We start from the raw sequence: 22,400 nt of genomic DNA on the forward strand, positions 1-22,400 counted from the left end.
GTGAAAATTAATATGACATCATTTTTGGGGGCAGTAGAAATGATTGCTGCGTTTCAAATGAAAGCAATTATATCATAAAATGTTTCAGTAAATTGCTGTTTCTGTAGCTGAGTCCAGAGGAAACTAACTGTAACATTCTGAAATATAATGATGGCCTTTGCTGTTGTACAAACTGATAAAAAGATTTTTTGTCAAAAGATGTATAAAATCTCAATACATCCACTGTCCATCAAAAAATGTAAAGTGGGACCATTTTGTCATTGGTTTCATTGTTTTCTAAGGTTTGTTTTGCATCAACCTTGAGCTCATTTCAACATTATTTGCTAATAAACTCTTCTATTTGAACTATTTGTCTTTGTAGACTACCCCAGTTCAAAGAGGAGGCAAAGAGTTATGTGGGCACCAACATGAAAAAGGTAACATGACTAAGATGCTAAAATTTGATTTGCTTGCACATATTTCACTTATTTTTGTCTTGTGTAGGGCTTTCTCTTTTTTCTTTTCTTTTATTTGTTTCCATGGTGGTTTGTGTGGTTGTGTAGTTTAGTTAACTATTGTTTAATAAGCCGGGAAAGATGAACGCTGTACATAATAAAACATTCCAATATTCATATATTGGTAAATTAATCTACCCGTTTTCATAAATTACTAAGAGTGTGGCTACACTGTTCTTTTACACTGTTTTATGAACGTACAGCTCATGTCAGCTTTCCCCTAACATGCTTCTGTCACTTTATTTAAACTCGGTTTAATTCTAACAATTTCCAAACGGTGGTTGATGAGGTGCTTGAGGTGCTCAGCTTTGCTTTAAAGTGTTTAATTGCTCCAGTTGATAAAAAGTAATTGCTGCAAACATTCATCAACTAGGAAATGGAGATCAAATTCTTATTTTGAGGTTTCATTTAAACCTCGAAATAAGACCATTGGGGCAGCTTAGGCATTAATTTGCATCACTATAAATAATTGCTTAGGGCAGTTGTTAATAAAACTAGTAATTTAGATCAAATGTACCAATTCAGTGCACCATCTGATTATCTGGAAAATAACAGCAAAGTAGTTGAGTGTTAGTTATTGTCTTCACATACTGGCCTGACGAGGTTTAGGTATTAAAACAACAATAGATGAAGGGTTAAGTTCAGCACTGGGATTTTTCAAACCGCAAGACACTTACACATGTAATGAACCCAATTTAGAGTTTATTAACACAGAGATTTCTTACAGTCAGGTACTTAAATAGTCAACTAAACTATTAATAGCAGTATAAATAACTGTTGTACCTTATGAATTTGAGTATTACAATTTAATGTAGAGTTGAGGTGACAAAAGCAGATTTGTGTGTTTATTGAGAAGCAGTCAAAATTGAGATGCACTTTTTTTCACTCAGGTTTTCTTTGAACACTCAAAGATGTCTCTGCTAGAGGTGAACCGATTTATCGGCCAGCTGATTTACCGCCGCAGATTTCCTTAATTTTGGGAGATTGATGATCGACCGATACTTGTACACGAAGCAGATTTTATCCACCGATCTTATCTACCTCAGCAAAGGCCTAAAAAAAATCCGCCACTGTCCTCTTCTGCTTTCCCATGAGAGAGGTTTGACCGATAGACCGGCCCACCAGGTCATATCTGCACATTTGCAGTTAATAATTGTCGCCCACTCAGTGACTTTCTTGCTATACTTAGCGACATTTTAGACCAGAAAAATGATATCGGCCAAAATCAGAATCAGCAGGTGAGGCTTCTTAAAGATTGGCTATCGGCCAAAAAACTGCAATCAGTGCACCACTAGTCTCTGCATAACATATGTTGACTATCAGCTCCACTATCAATAACACTTCACTTCTTTAGACCACAGTCAGTTGAAAAAATTGCAAATACCCACTTCCTCTCTCTCTTATGCCCACATAACTGGTTCTAATATTTAGTGTAGATTTCTGTTTTCTGGGAAGTGGTCATTATGAAAGATGTTTAGATAAATAAAGTATTTATCTGGCTTCAGTTCTTCATTGCCTTTTTAAGTATCTACTGCATTTCTTGCTCCCAGCTGTTTGGGCAATCTGCAGGGTATCCTTGTTGGGTGCTTTACTCCAAACCCTTCACCCAGTTTGGAATCTGAATTTGTCCTCCCATGCATGAACCGTCCTGCTTAAGCATGTCATATGTTGGCTTATGAAGTGTTTTGTCACTAATCATGGGCAACTGCCTCCTCCTTTTCTCTTCTGAGGCTTACAATATCTTGTGGAAAAACAAACGTGTTCAGGTAAGGGAAATAGCTTAAGTTGCTAGTAATGGGAAATATTTTTGGGTGCAACTTTTCCCTACTGTTTCAGAAATCTCAGGATGAAGTCATTCTCTCCCATCTTTATATTTATGCGCTATCGTATACTTTTATTTCTTTACTAAAACCCTTCAAGTTTGCGCCAACGGTGAAAGGAAAGCTAACCCTCTTGCTATATAGTGTAGCATCAAATGTAAATACAATACAATGTAGATAGCATCCTCAAATATCAGAGCTTAAATCACAACAGGAGTAAGGATTTAACTAGGTAGTCATTCAACATCAATTTAGATTCAAAGTAAGACTCATTGGCTGTCACATTTTCCCTGCCAACTGCCTCTCATGGTTCATCAATAGGCTGCAGGCGCCCCCTAGTGGAGCAAATCAATGATGTTTGAAAAACCAAAATGACATGTAAAACCCAAACTATTGCTGCTACTTTTCCTCTTAAGTCCTTTGGAGGCAGCAACAGTCTGCTTCCCTCACAGCTTTCCTATGTCGGCTTTCTTTATTTGGATAAATCTTGAAATGTGGATGTGGATTCTGTTTATTTTTGTAACTTCAAAGTCATTTTTAATGTTAAATATAAAACCCTGCATTGAAGGTTTCGATGAATTTCAACATTTAGCTACAACTTAATCTCCCAGCCAGATTTCACATCATCTTACTGACTCTGAAAGCCACCTTTTGGGTCCCAAGCTCATTCTCTCTTGCTCACATTTGCTTCTGTTGGTTTCTGAATAGGTTTAAGAGAGGAAATATCTGTAGCTTTCATTTGTAGCGGTGGTGACCGGCATCCTGCATGTTTCAGTTCTCTCCCTGGTGGTGGTAACGACCTTTTCAGCATGTCGATGTTCTTCTTAGGGCTTCTGACGAGCCGTCATTTGATCCAGACTCATTAAACCAGGGAGAGAACTAAAACACGGAGGACGCCTGCCCTCGAGGACCGACTTTGGGCTCCACTGGTTTATCGTAATCAGCCGGCAGCCATGCTTGAAAAGGTTTCACTCTTTCAATTTAATTCTGTTTAGTTGAAAATGCGTGCTGGAGGAATGAGCGAGTCGTCCAAATGGAAGAAGCAGAAGCGTTCACCACGGCCTCCTCGTCACATGGTCCAAAGTCCCTCTGACCCAGGCGGTTCCAGCACCCTCAGCAACAACCTCTCAGGTCGATGGCAGCAGTCGATGCGTTTAGGGCTTTTTATGAAATGAAATCAAGTCAGTTTCTATTGACATGTCAATTCCTTGTAAAAGCATGAATTAGGATATGAGATGCAAGATTAACGAAATACAACCAAAATAATAAATGGTAAATTCATTCAAGGCTGGATTATGAACATTGTCGACTGACTTCCTGCCTCGTTCTTATTCTAGGCGGAGTCCCGTTCATTGAACAAGGGTTTTCCAGCTCCAGCCTGGCCACATCAGACAGTGCTGGCTCTTCCATATCCAGCCCCACAGCCACGGACAGTGGCCTGGAGGCTGGCTCCAAAGCCACCTCCAGGGAAGACCTTTCTGATCTGGAACAATCCATTCCACCTGCAAACTCCTCTTGCATCATTTCCTCACTACCTGGCACAGAGTCTGCCTCTTCATTCAAGCAGGTCGATTATTAACCTCCATTGCTGAAATGTGTTGGACTGTAAAAGCATGCTACGTTCTGTTTTCTGTGGAACTGACCCGTTCAATCTCCCATGTGCCGTCCAGTCTGAGGGTGGGCAGGTCGAAGTGGCTCAAGCTGTGTCTGTAGATTCCATCCCTGAAGTTGTGGACGACAAAGACTCTGTTCCTGATCATTCGGATCCCACCTCTGTTCATGACATGGACTATGTTAATCCTCGCGGAGTCCGATTCACACAGTCCACACAAAGAGACGGTAGGGAGACGTGCCATGACTCTTAAATCGGATGCTTTTTGTAAACGTGTGGTTTGTATTCAAAGTATCTGGCTGTCTGTAACATTGGTAACAGCTGGTTTTTTTTGTTTCTTTTAAATGTTTTATTTTCCTATTCCCCGTTTTTGTGCAGGGGTCGCACTTATTCCCTATGGCCTTCCATGCCTAAGGGAGCTTTTTCGGTTTCTGATTTCACTGACCAATCCTCATGACCGCCACAACACTGACGCTATGATACAAATGGGGCTGCAGCTTCTGACTGTAGCCCTAGAGTCTACATACGTTGTGAATTACCAGTCTTTACTAGTCCTGGTTAAAGACGAGCTCTGCAGGCATCTATTTCAGGTAGGAAAAAAAAATATACACATGTATGTTTTTTGGGTTTTTTTTCTTGTTGAAAAAACTGTGGCATATTTTACCCCACTGGACACAATATAAGACAATAAGTTAAGATAATGCTTTTGCCAATCATTTGAAACAGTGATACTTGATATTTATGCTGTTTGTTTAATATATTTAGAAGTATAATTTGTGCTGCCCATTGTATATTTTTAATGTCTAGCATAATTTTACTTTGAGATTAATGAGCTGGAAACAAGAACCCGGCTATTACCTCAACATCGTGGAGTGACGCGTGTGATCTGTGTTGTAGCTGTTGAATGTGGAACGTATGAACCTCTACGCTTCCTCCATGCGAGTTTGCTTTTTGCTTTTTGAAAGCATGAGGGAACATTTAAAGTTTCAGCTGGAGGTAATTGTCGTCACTGCTTCTATTTTTTTTCCCCAGTTGTTGAGCACCATATAAATAGACTTATCTTTTTCTTGACCTTTGCTCAACAAACTAACAAACAGTTTGCTGACTTCTCAGATGTATCTGAAGAGGCTAATGGACATCATCACATCAGAGAACACTAAGATGCCATATGAAATGAAGGAAATGGGTCTAGAGGCTTTGGTCCAGCTCTGGAGGATCCCCAGCTTTGTGACTGAGCTTTACATTAACTACGACTGTGACTTCTACTGCTCAAACCTGTTCGAAGACCTCACCAAGCTGCTCTCCAAGGTAACATCGGTCTTGATTCATTTGTTTGACTGGTTACTTTAATTCATTTGTTAATTTGTTTGGTTATTCACAATTTTACATTTGGTTGTATTTTTTATTTATTTTTTTTAAATTAATTTGTTCAGCCAGATATAAGAATTGAGTAGGTATGAATTTGAAGTTTTTTAGGTGCAAGAATGTAAAAGAACCGTAGCCATCCTTGCAAGAATGGAATGTGCTTAGGGGCAGAAAATAAATGTTTAATGGCATTTCCAGGGTTAAGTTAATTTTAAAAATAAGATGCTTTTTTGATAGGACAGACTTGAATATTAATGTCAAACATTTCCAGGTGTACAAGCTTTTTTTTAAATATTGTTAAAGGGCTTTTATTTCTATTTTACTGGTGGTTGTTAACACCAATAAAATAAATAATTGTCTGGGAGTCAAACAGATGATATTGAACGATTACAGGGGTGCTGTGGTGGCGCAGGGGCAAAGCACAACCCACGTATTGAGGCCTTAGTCCTGATGCTGGTGGTCGCAGGTTCGACTCCCGGCCTATCGACGTTTTGTCTTCCCCCTCTCTCATTACCCTGTTTCCAGTCAAACTACTTTCAAATAAAGGGCCACCAGAGCCAACAAAACCTTTAAAAAAATATTGAACAATTACTCATTTTTAAATAAATTGTCAGTTGATGTAGAAATTTTCCCTTTGTTATGAAAAAAATACCGACTCACTACACTCCAACCTGCTTTTGCATTATTTGTGTGTTCTTTTCTACCTGCTGTGTCTGAACAGGGGCTTGTCTTTCAGACCGCTTTTCACATTTTTAGTTTTTACTGCTGCTGTTGCCTTTTCAGAATGCGTTTCCTGTGTCAGGGCAACTCTACACCACTCATCTGCTATCACTGGAGGCGCTGCTGACAGTGATTGACAGCATTGAAGGCCACTGCCAATCCAAGGTAGTAAACAACACAACTCAGCAGAACCAGTCAGACACACTACTGGCAGATGAAGAAGGATCCACTTTGAATGGAGCAGACTTAACAACTGGTATCACCTTGCATTTGCTCCCATTGTTGCCATTACAATTCCTGATGGAAAGTAAATATTTGTATGAATTATTATTTGTGTAACACGAGATACAAAAATATTTCTTCAGATCTTAACGGCAAAGGCAGCCCTAGTAATTCTCCTAAAGCGGCGAACGCGTCAGGATATCCGCCTACCAGTGGCTTCCTAATGGCTGAGAAGATGAAACTGGGTCGGGAGGATCAAGGAGACACTGATACCGGTGATGTCCAAATAAAAAAAAAAAACAACCCAAAAACCTCCTTTAAAGCATTTTGTGATTATTTGATTGGGGAGTTGATCAGTTTTATTTTCTTTAGCAGAGAAGAAAGCACCAAAAAAGCCTCCCCGCTTCTCTACATGTTTACCCGAGTCACTGGAGTTGTTGGAAATTAGAACCAAGAAAAAAGTAAATGATTTGGATTAATTTGGATTTTTTTCCTTTTTTTTTGTTCTTTTTTTTTTTTAACATTACATCCAGAATTAGTAAATGAACTGCCTGGGACCTGTCTTGTGTTTAGCTTCTTATCACAGGCACAGAGCAGTTTAACCAGAAGCCTAAGAAAGGAGTCCAGTTCCTTCAGGAGAAAGGCCTGCTTAGCGACCCGTTGGACACCAAACAGGTGGCGCAGTGGCTCAGAGAAAACCCCCGTCTGGACAAAAAGATGATCGGGGAGTACATAAGCGACCGCGAGAACGTGGAACTCCTGGACAGCTTTGTGAAGTACTGTGAAACATCATACGTGTTTGTTGTCATTTCATGCATCAATAAAGTCTCACTCTAACACAGACCTTTTTGGTAGTACGTTCACCTTCCAGGGTCTTCGTATCGACGAGGCCTTGCGGCTCTATTTAGAGGCCTTCAGGCTTCCTGGAGAGGCTCCTGTAATTCAGAGACTGCTGGAAACCTTTACAGACAACTGGCATGTAAGTCTTGCATAGCTTCCTATTTGCTGCATCATGTTCCATTTTACCTGAGTTTTTAAAAAACTAATGCGAAAGGTGCCACGTCTTAACTAGTGCCTTGATGGGGAGGGGAAGACAGAAGTTAAGATTGCCAGATTACTTAATCATTCGGTTTTTTTTGTAACATTTCCCGGTTAAACATTAGGATTCACATTACAGCAGCCTTTATGGGGAATTGTCCTTCTGGGGTTGTATTTGAACAACAACAAAAATAATAATTGATGTTTGATTTTGCAATAAACAAGTTGTTGATGAAGCAAGATTTATTATTACCATAAGAACTGTTCTCAATTGTACACCGTTTTCTGATGGTGTAAAACATATCATTGGCAATTTTCAACTGTTTCAACCATTTTCTCCTGCTGTAATGAAACCTGAAACTTGTAAAACTGGTTATGACAGTGTAAATGCTCAGGGAGGTTAGATAAGAGAGGTAATTTAGATACCTGGAGCAGCTTTCCTAGAAACCTGTGGTTGGATATGTTCAATAAGAATATATCAATTATATGTGAAATTTGGGATAACAATCAAGTTACTGTAAAATAACTTAAAAAATTACCCCTCTGATAAAAAATATCCTTTTTTATCAAAGGATATTTTTTTATCCTTTGATAAAAAAATATCAAAGGACAGATTCTGCTCCAAGTTCTCTGAAGTTTACGGTCACGTTTAACTGTGAGCCCACTGTATTGCTTTTGAAGCTCCACCACGGTTTGCTAGTATTTGTGAACTTAATTTCTTAAGAAATGTTGTAGTTTTATTCATTGTGCATACCAGGTCACTCAACATTGAAACAAATATTTTCAATGTTAAATATTTAACACTTACTTTGGGGGGATACATTCCTCAAAATGGCAGTAGTGCGTTGGTTGAACGTGCACAACACTTGCGATGGCCCACAGTGGCTGTAGATCTAAACAAACTCAGGAGGTTTGTGTCTGCTGTTCTAATGCTGTTTGTTGGTTTGTATTTTTGCAGAAAGTCAACGGTTCCCCTTTCATGAACAATGATGCATGCTTTGCTTTGGCTTATGCTGTGATTATGCTGAACACTGATCAACACAACCACAACGTTCGAAAGCAGAACATCCCCATGACCGTAGAGGTAAGTGACTCTTCAGTCACAGTGAAGCTAACTCAGCCCGTCTTCCTGCCTGTTGTTTGATGGTAGTGGTTTTCATGGTGAAGCAGTCTCTTGGATCTGCTAGCATTTGCCCACATCCAGGTTGGCAGGTGAGAAAACCCATTGCCAACTGTTCCTTTGAATGGTGGCCCCTGTTTGAGGTGAAATGCTTTTAGACAGAGCAGAGCAGGGGGTGGGTCTGACATCTGCTGTCCCCGTTTTTTCCTCTTTGATTGACATTTGCTGAAGACTAAACATAGTCTCCAGGGAACATGTGAGTGGTCTGTGGGTGGGCTGCTTTCACTGACAAATGACAGGCAGGTTTCCCTTTTTGACTGTCTCAGGCTCTTCTCTGTGGATGTGTTGGATTGTTATGTAGCACCTTTGTAGAACATGCAGTCTTCCACACTCCACATTGGAGTTCACTTAAATTATGCCCAGCCCCTCACTTGCTGTCTGCACCACAGTTTCTGCTGGAAGAGCTATTATTACAATAAATAAATGAGTCTGTCTTTGATGAAGGGCTGTTAAATGAGGTGAAGATGAGGTCTGTTTTGTGATGTTTGTAGCTAGCAGATGATCCTATATTGCCAAAGTTGTTGATTGAGGGTGTATTTACGGTCGTGTGCTTTTTCTGTGAACATTTGATAGAAACGGTTTGATTCTTAGCACCATTAGTGATCTCTGCCTCTGTCTGCCTGTGTTTTTCTCTGTGACCTTGGAGAGTAGCTGGTATTTTCTCTGTTCAGCCCCCAGGTATCGCATACCCTGCCAATGAAGGCTTGAGGCTATCAGTCGTCACTAGGTGGTTATGTTTATTTACACAAGCCTCTTTGGTTTAATCCCTGTTTTCCTAACTATTGAACTTAAGCGTATTAAATGACACAGAAGTACGTTTCCATCCTTGGCTGTTTAAATGTTGGTTTGATGTTCATTTGACCAAATCCAGAATGCTTCTTTCTTTGAGCAAGGCTGTAGAAACACATACACTGCTGTTCACATTGGGGTTGTCTCATGAAGTAATGAACTGTTCTAAAGCATTAGTTAGCTTTTCTTCTTTGTTTGGTCTTGTTTTCCCAAACAGCAATTCAAGAAAAATCTCAAGGGTGTTAATGAAAAAAAGGACTTTGACCAGGACATGCTGGAGGACATCTACAATACTATCAAGTAAGAAACCAGAATACAACAAAGGAGCTCTTCTCCCTCATTAAATGTTCTTTAACAAACCATTCTGATGTCTTCAGTTTTTCTTTCTTCATTGTATTGTTGGTGTTGGTTTTGTTCAAACAGCAGGCAAATATGACCAAAATCTGATTTTCTTTTCTTTTGCCCATATGTGACCCATATCCAACTTTTTCAAGTCTGAATAGCCCAATTCCGATCTTTTCATCCGCCAAAAAAAAACCCATTTGTGCCACTTCCGGATGTGGAACAAAATCGTACTCATGTTTGAGAAATCCTTTCATCTCCATGGCAACTAATCAACTGTCCTTCAAGGCGCGCATCTCCTCCTCAGGGCTGCAGTGTCGTCACCATCGCCCAATATAAAAAACTGATATATTAAGAATTTCTGTGACTGAAGGAAACATAGTAACTTGATTATATTATGAAATCGCACCATGTACCTAGAAAACACATAATACTGCCCCTTTAAGGACTGGACTCACTTTTGTTTTTTACCTGCCTTTGTGTTGATGTTGAAGTTTGAAAGATTTTTTTTTTAGCATGGCCTCATTTACCACAAACAATAAATTTTGCACTGGCAGTAAACAGTATGTATGTATGTATTGGTACATACATACATACTGCATGTTTTTTTTTTTTTTTGTCCAAATACATTAATCAGTTAATCATTTCAGTTACATCCTAAATGCTCAATTTGCTGTATAAATCTAAACACCTTATCTTGACCTTTAATTTAAATGGACTTCTTTTCTATGGAACTTTTTTGTGTTTCTTGTTTTTATTTTCTGCTTCTGTACTTAATCTCTGAAATCGCCTCACCGATATTTTACTGCTCAGGAGTGAAGAGATTGTGATGCCAGACGAGCAGACGGGTTTAGTGAAGGAGAACTACGTTTGGAGTGTGTTGCTGCACCGCGGTGCCACTACTGAGGGGCTTTTCCTCCACCTACCGCCAGGCAGTTACGACCACGACCTGTTCACCATGACCTGGGGTCCCACCATCGCTGCTTTGTCGTACGTCTTTGACAAGAGCCTCGATGAAAACATCATCCAGAAGGCAATCACCGGGTTCAGGTACAAGAGTATAGAATCATCGGATAGTAAGGTGATAAACTGGAACTTATGAATGACGTACAAATAAAAGGGAAAGCAGTCGCTTTAAGTCTCGTCTTTACTCTTCTGCATCAAGATCACCACTTTTAGTAGATTTTTTTTTTTTGTCGTTGATAAATCTTGTTGTTGTTTACAGTTAGCTCGGGGTAGAAAATGCCTGTTTTAGTTCAAATTAACAGCTGGCTATAAAGTATAGGCTATGTTAGCTGAATCATCCTGTGTAATAATTTGGGTTTCTCTCTTTCAGAAAATGTGCAATGATAGCTGCTCACTACGGCTGCAGTGACGTGTTTGACAACTTGATTATTTCCCTCTGCAAGTTCACAACTCTGGCCAGTGAGGTGAGTCGCTGTCGATGACATCTCACGGCGTTCTCATTATTTTTGTAGCCATCAGCAAGCTACTGACGCAATGTATTTAGATGTTTTTCAATGTGCTGTGGTCAGGATTTGGCGGGAGGAAAGCGTTGTGGAATATTGATATTCCAAGCTCATTTCTGATCTGTAGTTGGGATCGTTGTTTAGCTGGAACACCCCACTGTGTTCAACTTCCACCAGAATTAATTCAGAGTTCGAAGGCTCAGAAAAGCACCTCGTTAAGGCGCAACTTGCAGAGAAAAAACTGCGGCACAATAAAATCTATATTTTATTCTGGTACTTTTTACAAATTGTTTCAGTTTTTAGCCAGCAAACAGCAGTTGTAAATGTAATTGTAAATATTTTCCTCTATCTGAATGTGTGCTTCCTGGCAGTCTGTGGAAAACCTGCCTACCGTGTTTGGTAGCAACAACAAAGCCCAGACTGCCGCCAAGACGGTTTTTGATTTGGCTCATAAGCACGGTAACATCCTGAGGGAGGGCTGGAAGAACATCCTGGAGTCCATGCTGCAGCTCTTCAGAGCGCAGCTCCTGCCAAAGGCCATGGTGGAGGTCAGTGTACCATCTGAGCTCTGCCTATGGTAGGGTTTAAATCTGATCAAGAAAAGGACAAAAAGGAAAAAAAAAATAAAAATGTTGAGATGGTATTTTACCACCTGCTGTTCTTCACTCAAACACGACAATTATTCCTCAGATGGAGGACTTTGTGGAGCCAAATGGAAAAATTTCGCTTCAGAGAGAAGAAATGCCTTCAAATCGGTAAACTCATTCTCATCTGTGTGTATGTATGTATATGTATATGTATATATGTTCATGCATGTGTTTTATCAATTCCATTACAGCGGTGAGTCAGCAGTCTTAAGTTTTATCAACTGGTTGACACCAAGTGGAGCTGAGCAGTCAGGACTCAGAGGACCAACCACAGAAAATCAGGAAGCCAAGCAAGCTGCCATCCTCTGCATTAAGGTACTAATTGCACATGGTGATGATGACATCGCATCATGTTTTTATCAACAAATTTTTGTTCTATGCCACATATCATAAGTCCAGATATTTTATTATTTTAGTTGTGTTCTGGTTGAAACTATTTACAAGCAAAAATTAATGACAAAAACATCCTGGTTTGCACAATTGTTTACGGACATCATTATAAGCCACACAGTTTTAAAAATGATCTCAAAACATTTTCCCATATGGAAAATGTGTAGAGCTTCTCCATAACTTGTCATCCATTCAGATGTTGTTTTGCTGTCTCTTCCATTGTCTCCCAGCAATGCGACCCAGAGAAGTTGATCACTGAGAGTAAATTTCTCCAGCTGGAGTCTCTGCAGGAGCTTATGAAGGTTTTTCATCTTTCTGACTGGATGTCTCATGTTTTCTGTCAAGTGTTTTTGCTGTGCAGTGATTTAACCAGAGCTCTTTGTTGGGCAGTTTCAAGAAATCTCTCATTTAAAAAAAACAAAAAAAAAACACTCATCTTTGTTTCCTCTTATAAGGCACTGATATCTGTGAGCCCAGATGAAGAGACCTATGATGAAGAGGATGCTTCCTTCTGTTTGGAGATGCTGCTGCGCATTGTTCTGGAGAACAGGTGACAATTGCCACTTTTGCTAAACGGTCAGTGTTGTCTATCAGTTTTAATTGACTCAACGTTTGTTTTTGTTTTTTTGCGTTTGAAGGGACCGCGTGTCGTGTGTCTGGCAAACCGTCCGGGACCATCTCTATCACCTGTGTGTTCATGCCGCAGAGAGCTGCTTCCTGGTGGAGAGAGCTGTGGTGGGTCTGCTTCGACTCGCAATCCGCCTGCTGCGCAGAGAGGAGATCAGCTCTCAGGTACAGAACCGAGCAACAGACTGTCAGCATGGATGAGGGCAAACATTTACGAGCCGGAGGCAAAGCGGATCTGACTGGTCATTTACTCGACTCAGGTTCAAAACATTTCCCATGTCTGTCACTTTAAAGGAAGGCTTCCTGTATTTGTTTTTGTGAGTTACAATTTATTGCTCCTTATTTGAAATCTTTTAAGATTAGGTCCACTGTGTTGTGATGGTCTTTGGTTCACTAAATGTAACCAGCAGACCGAAGGAATTAGAACGAACTTAGAATCCAGAAAAACTACTTCCAGAACTGGAACATTTAGTTCTTATTATTAGTTCGAAACTGTGGAGTACTCATTATGTTAACAAGTTCAGAACATACGTAGGAAGTCCAGAGAATACTTAGTTATTATCTAGTTATTAACCAAAAAAGGGATTAGAACGAACATAGAATCCAGGAAAACTACTTCCAGAACTGGAACATTTAGTTCATTACTTTTACAAATTTGAACACACTTAGAAAGTCCAGAGGATACCTACTTACTATCAACCCAGAACAGGGATTAGAACAAACTCAGAATATACAAATTAGACCAGAGGATACTGATCTAGCAACCCTGAACAGGATTATCTAGTTTACACATTTTGGATCAACCTTATTAGATTCTTTGTCTTTTTTTTTTCTCTTTCTCTTTCTTTCGGTTTGTTATTTTGTTTGTATTTCCTTTCAATTCTTGTAAAACGCTTTGAATTGCCTTGTTGCTGAAAATGTGCTACAATAAATAAAATGACCTTCCTACCAGACAGAATAAGAGGTGGTATGGAAAAAAGTGATATTTGAACATTTTTATTGGACATCAGGACATAAGGTCGACCTTGATGTTATTAATTTAACGCAGATTTTAGACTGGCTTGCTAAAATGAGAATTAAATGATAAGAAACTTTGGGACTTGACATTTGTCACACTTTTTTGTGCTGCAGCACCCAATGTTTTCATTTACCTGAAAACAGATTATCAAACTTTTTAGAAACATACTGAGGAAATGGTGTCATAATGGCTATTGTTACTCGTGTATTCATCGGTTAAATAATGCTCAAGGTGATGTGAAACCAGTCTCCACATCAGAACTGCAACATTCTTTGCTGATTCTGCCCAGTGATGTTTCAAGATATTATTTTTGTGTTTGTGATGAGCGCAAAATGGAAATCATTTCTAATGCGTCTAAAGGTTTCACCGCATTATCACGCTTCCTGTTCATCCACAGGTCCTTCTCTCTCTACGTCTCCTGCTCATGATGAAGCCGCACGTCTTGTCCCGGATCAGTAGGGAAATTGCTTATGGCCTTCATGAGCTGCTAAAGACGAATGCAGCCAACATCCACTGTACAGACGACTGGTACACACTCTTCTCCCTCCTGGAGTGCATTGGAGCCGGAGTAAAACCTCGTGCCTCCTTCCAACTTACCTCTTCTTCTGCTGACAATGAAACAGGTTCAATATTTCCCTAGAGTTACATTTCTGACTTGACAATTCTACAGTTATACTGCAGGGGCGGTTTAATGTAAAATCAACTTTTTTGAGCGGTCCATCATGTTATGATATTCCTTCATCAAAAACCTACATGGGGGGGTTGTCTTTGATTCCTTCCTGGGTGTTTGAGAAATCCCTTAATCCTCCATGGTAACCAGTCAGCTGCGCGTAATGCTTGGTGGGACCCAGAACCACCTTCAAGGCTCAACTCCACAGCTGCAGTTTCCAAGCTTCTGAGCTTCCGCCTCACAGAGCCCCCCATCCCTGCAACCCCCCACTCAGCTCCTTTAGACTAGCCTGCAGCAATTAGCAAAAGCGTAGACGAACTACGCATCTGCTAAGCTCATTAATAAGAAATACTTGTCAGTATGATGTTGGTATAATTGTTGTTAAAGGCTTAATAGAGGAGCCATGTTGGGATGACTTCCTGAAGCCGGAGTTTCAGAAAGATCAGGAGGTTTTAAAGAGACACAGGCCCAAATTCAAGGCGATAATTTACCAAATAAAATTTATTTTACTTGTGTCAAAGGTCATCTTTTGCACAACTGTCAGGTCAGCAGTCTTCCCCATGACTGTGTAGCCTACAGAATTGGACTGAGAGACAATTTAAAAGCCTTTGCAGGTGTGTTTAATTACTTAACTGATTAGAGTTCTTCAATATTCAAATTTTCTGAGACACAAAATTTTGAGTTTTCATTAGTCATCAGTTCTAATTATTAACATAAAAAAATAAACATTTGAAATATGTCAGTCTGTGTGTAAATAATGAATAAATATAATATACATGTTTCACTTTTTGAATGGAATTACTGACATAAATGAACCGTTTTTTTCTGATATTCTAATTTTAACAAGCAGCACCTGTAGGTTTTAAATTATTTACTTTCAAACATGGCGTATCGCATAAACACTAGGTGTCTCTGATGCTCGCGTTGTTCAAACTGTGCTGTTTGAAAAGGTATACAAAGAACATAAAACGCCTGTTGTGAAACGTCATTGGTTTTCCTCCTGCCTGCAGGCGCGCAGTCGGACAGTGAGCTGTCATCTCATCATTCCAATGAAGTCAGTTTAGACCGCGGCTACACATCTGACTCAGAGGTGTACACAGACCACAGTAAGACCAGGATGCCTCGCTCCACTACTGACGTGGACGTGTCCAGCAGTGGATGGCTTGTGGTGAGTCCTCACTCTTAGAAATGGACAGGTAATGTTAAACAATAAGCTCCATGTTACGGTAATGACCCGATGTCTGTAGCCTTGATTTCACCATAGCCTATTGACCTGCATCCCTCTGGAAGTATCTATGGATCATTTGTCAGAACTACAATTATACACACTAACCTAGGCTTAACATTCTCTCCACTATGTTGACAAAAAGGACCTGATATTGAAGCGAGAGGTTCAATACCGAGCTGCCTCTGAATGTTGAAGTTCGATGCACAGAAAAGCCGTTGTCCATGTCCATGCATCTCGTTGTCCATGTTTAAAATCTTTGCACCGTTTGTTTTTCTTCTGTCTTTGCTCGTTCTTCTGACTACATTCATCAGTGAACAGGAGCTAAGCTTTCGTCACCCGTGGCAGGGAGCAGCCTGGAAACCAATGCCACTGAAAATGTTTGTAAGGCGGGCCGAGTAGAGTGGAGCCGGGTCCGTTAGAGCCAGTGGAAAAGGGCCATTAGTTTGATTATGCCTTGGGCCGGCCCTGGCTCTCACAGATGTATATTTTTGAATGATTTTACATCACAAGTCAGTGGTTACAAATCCTCAGGATCTTTGTTTTTCTAGTACTTTATCTTCGTTAAGGAATGTAAACAATGTAACTTAAAAGTAAAACTGAAAGGCAATATTTTTTCAGTTGTAAAATTTAAGGGATTTCCTAAATGTCCAATTTTCTGCTAAAGAATATAAGGTAAAATAACAGAAGAGAATTTCTTACTGGAGGACCAGCTAAACATTTAATATATATATATTTTTAATATAATTCAAATTTTTTCTCCCCCACTCACTAGGTGGGAAAAGTTGATTTGGAGACAAGTAAGCCCACCCCAGTAAACTCCAAAGCTCAGCTGAATCACCCTTTGGTCAACCAGTACAGCCTGACTTTGGGTCAGGACCTCGGCCAGCATGACACCAAGTCTCTCATCAAGTGTGTGGAAACACTTTCTTTTATTGTCCGTGACGCCGCCCACGTCACCCCTGACAACTTTGAGCTGTGTGTTCGGACCATCCGTGTGTTTGTGGAGGCCAGCCTCAATGGAGGTGAGAATACGCTTGAAACCTTCTTTAACATTCTTGTTTCTCTCTGGGGAAGTAATAAATAATAAATAATAAACAATGTATTAGTCTCAAAGGCCTTTATGTGTTGGTCTTTGCTGTCTGACAGTGTATGGACTCTTGAAGGCATGAATTCTCAGCCAGCATATCTCCCAAAATGCAAACAGAAATCAAGGTTTCCCCCAGAAAACTTGCTAAGCCCAGTGATTGGGCCTGTTTGCAACTGATTGCAATTGATTTTCAAGCTATGAAATTATGGCCAACCCTGTGTTGATTTAAAGTCAGGCTAAAGACTCTGGTCATCTTCTGAATGATTAGATTCTGTGCAGACTGAAGGCTAAGCATCTGTAAATTTGGTGTGCTTTACTGCATTTCTGTTGGTAAATGATCCTTTGAAAAGTGGTAGACTTATAGACACATTGACAGTTTAATGGACAGCATGATCCTTTATGGATACAACTTTCTAAGATGCTGAATTAAAATATTACATAAAAACTGTAATACAGTAAATAAACTATGGAAGGTCTGAGCAACTTCCAAAGGAACCAATTTACAACATGAGTATCTGCTATAAACTTTAGATATTTTTAATCCTGAACACATAATATTACTTTGCCACTTTGGTTCATAGACTTCATACTGGCTTCTCTTTTGGTCCAGGATAGAGTGACTATGGAAACGAGTATCATTATTATAGAACTGTACTTATTAATCATCTCGTGACTTTGCAAATCAACAGAAAACTAAATAATGATCGGTTATTAGATCACAGTAGATTGATCTATAAATAAAACAATAAACATGTTTTATTTATGTTTTTCCTGGTGAATGTCTTCTTGAGGTTATCGGAACCACGACAAGAAGAAGAACCACAAATACGAGTCCAAGTCCCGGATGAGAAAGAAGCCAGTGGGGAGGGAGCGAGACATCGGCGGCAGCACAAGACGAGTTGGAAGTCGAGTGTCAAGCCAGCGTCTGTCCCGTTCTCACAGTGACGATGAGGAGGATGAGGGTGTTCCAGCCAGCTATCACACCGTGTCATTACAGGTTAGTCAAGATGTAAGTACAATAGCCCTTTTCATCGTTCTACCTTTACTGTAAGCCTCACATCCTTGATGTTTGACTCAGCTGGTTTCTGTCAACCCTATCCAGTCCTGGAGGGCCGGTGTCCTCCAGCTTTTAGAAGTGTCCCTGGTTCAATACCATGAATCAAATGGCTGAACTGCTTCGTCAGTCCAGTCAAGTTCTCCACAGTCCATCTAAAACCGGGAGGACACTGGCCCCCCGAGGATCCCTGCCCCAGAGTTTTTCATTCTCTCTCCACTAAAAAGACTTGCCAGGCACTTCTATATGATAATGGAGGATAGTAATGCCTCACATCTGACCCAGTCGTTCTCAAACTGTGGTACCCGGACCACCGGGGGGCAGTCCTTCAACAGCCGTTTGACGTCGCTACTGTTTATTTGTGAGCTCAAAGTTCAACTTATACAGTTAGCATACCGAATGATTGTGTTTAAAAATAAGTGGCTAAAACTGGGTCACTCCAAAATAAAAACTGAAGATGTTGGTGGAAAGAAAACAATACCAGGACGACGCACATAAGAGGAAGTCAAGTAATGATGAGCGTGAGCCAGGAACAGTAGGACTCAAGTCTCAGTAAAATGAACTGTTCTTCGTTTTTAGAACTTTATGATGTTCTAAAATGATGCTGTGTTCACACGTAAATGGTTATTGTTATTTTTATTAAATTAAAAAGGATTCAATTAAATGAATTTAATACAATAGATAATTAAAGCTGCAAGCAGCCTTGAATGGCCCTCACAGCTCAGCGCCGCTCCGTCCTCATGGCAACTGGGAGAGGTCCAGCAACGCCACCCGCTCCCCACCGTTGACTCTCACGCAGTTCCTGCACCTGTCCAGTAAGCGACGCACATCTACGTGTTCAGAAGATGCTCCCTGAAGATGCACAAGAAAAATCTGGTGCAATCATCTCATCTTGAATGTGAACAAAAACAAAGGAGATGATTATAGATTTCAGAAAAAAACAAAGTAATGGAAACTTGTGATGGGAGCCCTATTTCCATCATGGGAGATAAAAGGGAGGAGGTTGAGGAATATAAATACCTCTGTGTTCATCTGGACAACAGACTGGACATGAGGTGCAACAGTGAAGCCGTCTGTAAGAAGGGACAGAGCAGCCTGAACGTCTTGAGGAAGCTAAGGTCCTTCAGATTTCACAACAAGATGCTGCAGATCTTCTGTAAAGCTGTTGAGAGCGTCATCTCTTCTACTATCATCTGTTGGGGCAGCAGCATCAGAACCAGAGACCTAAAAAGACTCAACCTGCTTTAGAAGGTTCTGGTTCTCCTCTGTGGAATCTCTGGAGATGATGATGCAAAGGAGGATTTTACATAAAATGAAGAACATTACAGAAGATCTTCAGTCAGAAGCTGTTGTTGGAGATCCTACCTGCCCCACAGCCATGAGCATCTACAACACCTAACTGAAGAAATAAAGCATTTTTCAATTGAATAGGAATATTCCTCAGCTCAGAATAAATATTTGTTGTACCTTGTGAAGTTCCTGATGCATGGAGACCATGAATGATGTGATTGTTTATTCTACTGTTTGTGCCCAAGCAGCTGTTGGACCTGATGCACACCCTTCATACACGTGCAGCCAGCATCTACAGCTCCTGGGCAGAGGAACAGCGCCACCTAGAGGCTTCTGGCAAAAAGATCGAAGCTGACTCTCAAACTTTGTGGACCAGCTGCTGGTGCCCGCTGCTGCAAGGTGGTCATTACGTTATCCTGAAATTGGACATAAATAGATTTTCAACTCGCCTTACTTTTAACAGAAACGAGTGCTATTTGATTGATGCTTAGGAGCACTTTAAAAACTCTCAACATATTTTCTATACTTCTTGTCCTAAAAAACTCATTCCGGGTTTGCCTAGCTTCATGTTTTAAACGGGACACACAGAGTGTCGTCCCAGCCTGGTTTCAGCAGATCGTGTTTTCCTAACACATCTGTAATCACACACTTAGCTCACCTGCTGAGGGATTTCTTAAAATGAACATATTAAAGTCATGAAGGTGATGATTTGTTGGTTTAAAACAAATACCATTAGCTTGCTTAAAGTCAGATATTCTCACAATTTAGACAATAATTTTTATTTGCTGGTTTTGAAATGATTCTCAATTATTCTGATTTATTTTTTCTCTTTCTTTTTCACGGCTGTCATCAATTGATTGTGATGGTTTGTGTTAACTAAAATTCCAAATTTGCGATAAATGAAGGGATTCTTATTGTAAAATATTTTGTTCATAAATGTCAGTTCTTCGGGATAATTTTAATACTGTACAACTGTAGTATTATTTCTCAAATTTCTAATATCAAACTTCACTTCCTGACTGTGTGAACGATGGTTATTGAATCGCGTACTGTAACCGGTGTGAAAAGGTTTGATTATGATTTAAGAAAAGAAAGGCCAACAGTCGTTTAAATGACGCATCCTGAGCTTTGTCGTGTTAAAATAGACTCACCTCTCGTATGTGTCTTTGGTCGCGCTCTCCAGGCATCGCTTGGCTGTGCTGCGACGCCAGGCGGCAGGTCCGTATGCAGGCCCTCACTTACCTCCAGAGAGCACTGCTCGTCCACGACCTGCAGACACTCGATGCAACTGAGTGGGAGTCCTGCTTCAACAAGGTTAAGAGCACTGCGCATTTCTTACACCAGGCAACCGTGTTGCATCATAACTAAGATGTAAGAGTTGAATTGATGTGTGTGTTTTTGCAGGTGCTTTTCCCTCTGCTAACAAAGCTACTGGACAACATCAGTCCAGCCGATGTGGGCGGTATGGAGGAGACAAGAATGAGAGCCTGCACGCTGCTGTCAAAGGTTTGAAGCCACAATTCCTGCAGCGCTCACTGTTAGCAGCCATCGCAGCACATCTTCTCTGTTAATGACGGGTCATGAGTTCATTTCAGTCTTGAAGTCAAGTCTTAACAAACTTCTTCCATTTGTTCTGCTGTCCGTCCTGGTTGTTTCATCTATTAAATATATTTTTGTTTTCATTGTTTTTCTTGGGTTTCCCCCAGAAAACTTGCTAAGCCCAGTGGTTGGGCGCTATGTCAGTCATTCATCCAGCGGCCCGTCGTGTTTTTGAGTTAAAAAAATGTTAAAAGTTGACAGCAAATTTGAAAACATCACTTGATAATTATGTGTTATTGAAAAAATTGGAAGATTAACACCCGAACACCAACTTAAAGTCTAAAAAAAAAATGAAAACATTTAGACGTAACTAAATAAGCAATGCTTAGCCTGGTGGGGGCACAAGTAAAGCCTGGTGACCCGCCAGGCTGATAAAACAAGACCTGGGTAGAGCGGAGCTGGACTGATTCACCTCACTTTCTTTGTTGGAGAGCACAATGTTTGGGTTTAAAGATTGATACAAGAAGTGCAATTAAAAAAAGAATGTAGCAGCACATTTTGCAACAAATCTGCAGTATCGGGGATTATTGGAATTGATTCACCAAAAAACACTTTATTGTAAAACCTTAACTGTAGGAGATAATATGAAATTCTGACACAACTTGAAAGGAGATAAATTTGTGTCTGTTGAAATGGTTTTCTTTTTTCATTTAGTATTTTCTGATATGGGTTGCACACAGGTCAAGTGACAGCTTTGCCTGGGACAAGCAATTGTACAAGCCTACCAGTTTTCATGCCTCTATGACAAAGTTCAATGCAGAGGATACTTTCCTACAATACAATAAGGTTGTATTTTTGCAACAACCTTAAAATACATACATTTTACACAGGCCTGATGCGTCCACCAAGTCTGGTGAGTTTTCATATTTAAAGCTTCCAAAAGCTCACTTCATTTGGGGGAAAAGAAAAAAACTCCACTATTATTACAATAAGCCCTGGCAGCGCTTAACTGCTTGGGCCTAAAAATGTCAGATTTTATACTGTTTGTTTTTTTTATAGAGGTTTTCCTGTATGTTAAATGTTTTGAGGGTTTTGAATTGTGCTCTGTGTGTGTATGTGTGTGTGTGTGTTAAGCACTGATATGTTTGTGCTTTTCTAGGTCTTCCTGCAGCACCTCTCTCCCCTGCTGTCCCTTCCCACCTTTGCTGCCCTCTGGCTTACCATTCTGGATTTCATGGACAAGTATATGCATGCAGGATCCAGTGACTTACTGGTGAGGATAGCGATTACCACATGCTCACTTTTTCTCCTATACAGTTAATTAAACTGCGTTCACACTGGAGCATGAAGTGGCTCAATTCCGACTTTTTTTGACATAATGCGACCTGAATCTGATCTTTTCATGACAGCCTGACCAACACAGGTCAGATATTTTTCAAGTGCGACCCGGATATCCGATACGTATCCGATTCAAAAGTCACCTAACGTCCAGGTCTCATTCATCCGACCTGAACGTCACTGATACTCGTCACTATTCTGCGTCCTGATACGCAGCAACAACCATGACAGATTATAGCGAGGATTAAGTTGTTAATGTGCTGCTCCTGTTGGAGAACAACTTCAGATGAGTAAGCTGTGCTCCACTGTTAGCATCCATGTTTACTTCTGCAAACGCTGAGCTCTTCTTCTTTTAATGGCGGTTGGCAAAACACTGAGAACGTTGACGTTACTGCGCCCTCTACTGCGCATCAGGGCCACTTTGAGGTTGTTTGCCTGTTCACACTCGAGGTCACGTATAT

General features: G+C 40.3%; 1 protein-coding gene across 7 annotated transcripts in view; it reads left to right on the plus strand.

Annotated features, from left to right (window-relative positions):
• The window catches only part of gbf1 (golgi brefeldin A resistant guanine nucleotide exchange factor 1), a 56,618-nt gene that overhangs the window by 31,638 nt on the left and 2,580 nt on the right, over positions 1 to 22,400 (plus strand). For 3 of the 7 annotated variants that reach the window (XM_044137115.1, XM_044137117.1, XM_044137120.1), the window contains 31 exons: positions 362 to 416; positions 2,225 to 2,260; positions 3,310 to 3,445; positions 3,652 to 3,881; positions 3,985 to 4,153; positions 4,305 to 4,516; positions 4,824 to 4,922; positions 5,040 to 5,234; positions 6,075 to 6,267; positions 6,377 to 6,508; positions 6,606 to 6,694; positions 6,807 to 7,009; positions 7,089 to 7,212; positions 8,230 to 8,355; positions 9,458 to 9,540; positions 10,396 to 10,632; positions 10,919 to 11,012; positions 11,423 to 11,599; positions 11,742 to 11,806; positions 11,890 to 12,013; positions 12,319 to 12,390; positions 12,544 to 12,638; positions 12,727 to 12,880; positions 14,131 to 14,356; positions 15,414 to 15,571; positions 16,404 to 16,653; positions 17,510 to 17,727; positions 19,311 to 19,461; positions 20,246 to 20,376; positions 20,467 to 20,568; positions 21,761 to 21,874. In XM_044137115.1, the coding sequence (XP_043993050.1) occupies positions 362 to 416; positions 2,225 to 2,260; positions 3,310 to 3,445; positions 3,652 to 3,881; positions 3,985 to 4,153; positions 4,305 to 4,516; positions 4,824 to 4,922; positions 5,040 to 5,234; positions 6,075 to 6,267; positions 6,377 to 6,508; positions 6,606 to 6,694; positions 6,807 to 7,009; positions 7,089 to 7,212; positions 8,230 to 8,355; positions 9,458 to 9,540; positions 10,396 to 10,632; positions 10,919 to 11,012; positions 11,423 to 11,599; positions 11,742 to 11,806; positions 11,890 to 12,013; positions 12,319 to 12,390; positions 12,544 to 12,638; positions 12,727 to 12,880; positions 14,131 to 14,356; positions 15,414 to 15,571; positions 16,404 to 16,653; positions 17,510 to 17,727; positions 19,311 to 19,461; positions 20,246 to 20,376; positions 20,467 to 20,568; positions 21,761 to 21,874 (4,450 nt within the window). The remainder of the gene's footprint in view (positions 1 to 361; positions 417 to 2,224; positions 2,261 to 3,309; positions 3,446 to 3,651; positions 3,882 to 3,984; positions 4,154 to 4,304; positions 4,517 to 4,823; positions 4,923 to 5,039; positions 5,235 to 6,074; positions 6,268 to 6,376; positions 6,509 to 6,605; positions 6,695 to 6,806; positions 7,010 to 7,088; positions 7,213 to 8,229; positions 8,356 to 9,457; positions 9,541 to 10,395; positions 10,633 to 10,918; positions 11,013 to 11,422; positions 11,600 to 11,741; positions 11,807 to 11,889; positions 12,014 to 12,318; positions 12,391 to 12,543; positions 12,639 to 12,726; positions 12,881 to 14,130; positions 14,357 to 15,413; positions 15,572 to 16,403; positions 16,654 to 17,509; positions 17,728 to 19,310; positions 19,462 to 20,245; positions 20,377 to 20,466; positions 20,569 to 21,760; positions 21,875 to 22,400) is intronic. The other 4 variants (XM_044137118.1, XM_044137116.1, XM_044137119.1 and 1 more) reach the window with 4 other exon arrangements.

This window comes from Gambusia affinis, linkage group LG13 (genome assembly GCF_019740435.1).
Source record: "Gambusia affinis linkage group LG13, SWU_Gaff_1.0, whole genome shotgun sequence".
Taxonomy (NCBI): Eukaryota; Metazoa; Chordata; class Actinopteri; order Cyprinodontiformes; family Poeciliidae; genus Gambusia; species Gambusia affinis.